This window comes from Cicer arietinum, chromosome 3, assembly GCF_000331145.2.
Source record: "Cicer arietinum cultivar CDC Frontier isolate Library 1 chromosome 3, Cicar.CDCFrontier_v2.0, whole genome shotgun sequence".
Classification (NCBI taxonomy): Eukaryota; Viridiplantae; Streptophyta; class Magnoliopsida; order Fabales; family Fabaceae; genus Cicer; species Cicer arietinum.
In genome coordinates this window covers 71,993,726-71,995,612 of record NC_021162.2, presented here as the reverse complement: position 1 = coordinate 71,995,612, position 1,887 = coordinate 71,993,726, and the positions used below count along the sequence as shown (strand labels likewise).

At 33.3% G+C, this 1,887-nt stretch overlaps 1 protein-coding gene across 1 annotated transcript in view; it reads right to left on the bottom strand.

Annotated features, from left to right (window-relative positions):
- Nucleotides 1–857: 857 nt before the first annotated feature.
- The window catches only part of LOC101512167 (uncharacterized), a 2,168-nt gene continuing 1,138 nt past the window's right edge, over nucleotides 858–1,887 (bottom strand). Inside the window, exon 2 of the mRNA XM_004494132.4 lies at nucleotides 858–1,887. Within this exon, the coding sequence (XP_004494189.1) occupies nucleotides 1,077–1,887 (811 nt within the window). The 3' untranslated portion in view covers nucleotides 858–1,076.

The following is a 1,887-nucleotide window of genomic DNA, read 5'->3' as shown; positions in this document are numbered from 1 at the left end:
TATAAGATATTATCGATTTTAGTATTAAGAATATTAGAATGTGAGATGTCGTTGTTAAATAAAAAAATATTTAAGACATTTTTTATTAAGTGAATACAATTAGTAGCCTTGTGTTTGGGCTATGTTTCCACTTAGTCCATTAGTAAAATGGATAACGGACATACGTTCAAGTATGAAGCATATTTTTTTTTTAGGAAAAAAAGACAATGCTTCAATATGTTGTTAATAAACTATGTATTCCCTTCAATTTCAAATATAAGTAACGGTCAAAGAAAATAAATATAATTAATTATAAACATACATACACATGTAAATTAATTTTATTCATTAATTTGATACCAATGACTCATGATGTTTTCATCAAATCTTTAATTAATAACAATCTTCACAATTAATTTGAGATAGATCGTTTAAATCATATAGTCAAATTACAGTGTAAATCAATTTAAAGAATCACATAGTAAGGTATCCAAATCCAATAAAAAAAAGTAAAATAGACCTCCAGTTTGATAACTCGTATCATAAAATTGTACCCCACACGTTCAATGGGGGCAATCACATAGTGCCTTGTGAAAGTGCAAGTGCCAAACACACCGGATGCACAAAGGTGCCACCTTCCAATTCCAACAAATTGGTTCCCATATCTTCCCCTTGTTTTGTTTTGACAATTTGAAACATGGTTGACCCAGAAAAGCATAGTAGTGAAAAAAATCTCCCAATAGAAAAACAATATTTGCAATGTATGATGAAACAGGTTGACAATAAATTGTCGAATCAAATCAAAAACTAAGCCAGCACACAAGTATGAATAAACGGTAGAACCTAAAATAAGTGACATATTTTTTGCTCAATCAAGCAAAAGCTAATAATTCGTGTAAGCTTGAATTGGATTAGTGAAGGAACATCAAGTGTCCCAAATACAAAGACAGAAAGAAAAAAATAATCAATAACAAATAAGGGACTAAAACACATAGAACCCTATCCCTAGGATCAAACAACATGTTTGTTCCATTTCTTCCTAGAAATTAAGAAACACAAACAAACCATCCCAAAATCCAAACAAAACAAACCAATTTTCAACAACATATAGCACATCTAATTATTCCATTCTCATTACAATAACCACACTTAACCGTTTTCTTTTGCTTCTCATCCAAAACCTTACAACTTCCATTACATTCCTTACACATTACAAACCTCATACCACCACACCCTTCACACACTCCTAATGCCTTTGGAATCCCTTCCAAAAGAACACCCAATTTTTCATCTTCTTCCAATTTCACAACTTCATCAACTCCTCCAACAAACCTTCCCTTCACAAATACAACAGGAACTTGAACTTGTTTCATCTCCACAAGCTTCTTCAACTCCTCCTTAAACCCGGAATCCATAGATACGTCGCGCTCACGCATACACACACAATACGATTCAATGATCGATCGAACCTTATTACAATCCTCGAACGTTTTTCTGATTCCTCTCAATGTTGTCGTGTAAATCACAACCGAGTTTTCTCCTCCTGGAGGACACTTGTTCTCAAACAAGTTCAAAAGGTTAATTGAGTCAAGAGATTTTCTTGCTCTTCGTGTTTTCGGAGTAGCGAAAACAATCCTCTTGATTTGTTCTTTCTCTTCAGAATTTTCCTTTTCATAAGATTCACGAAGTTCTGGATCAAACAAAGGATTAGGAACAGAACCAAGACTTTTTCTCACACTGTCACCCCCAAAACTCTTTCTTCTTGTAGAAAATGGAGACCCTTTAAGTTGAAAACTCGAACTCTTAGGAGAAGAAGAAGAAGAATTGTTTTGTTTAAAAATTCCTTTAGGACTATAATCCAAACGTCTAACACCACCCCTTACCATATTAACTTGACCCTTATTCTCT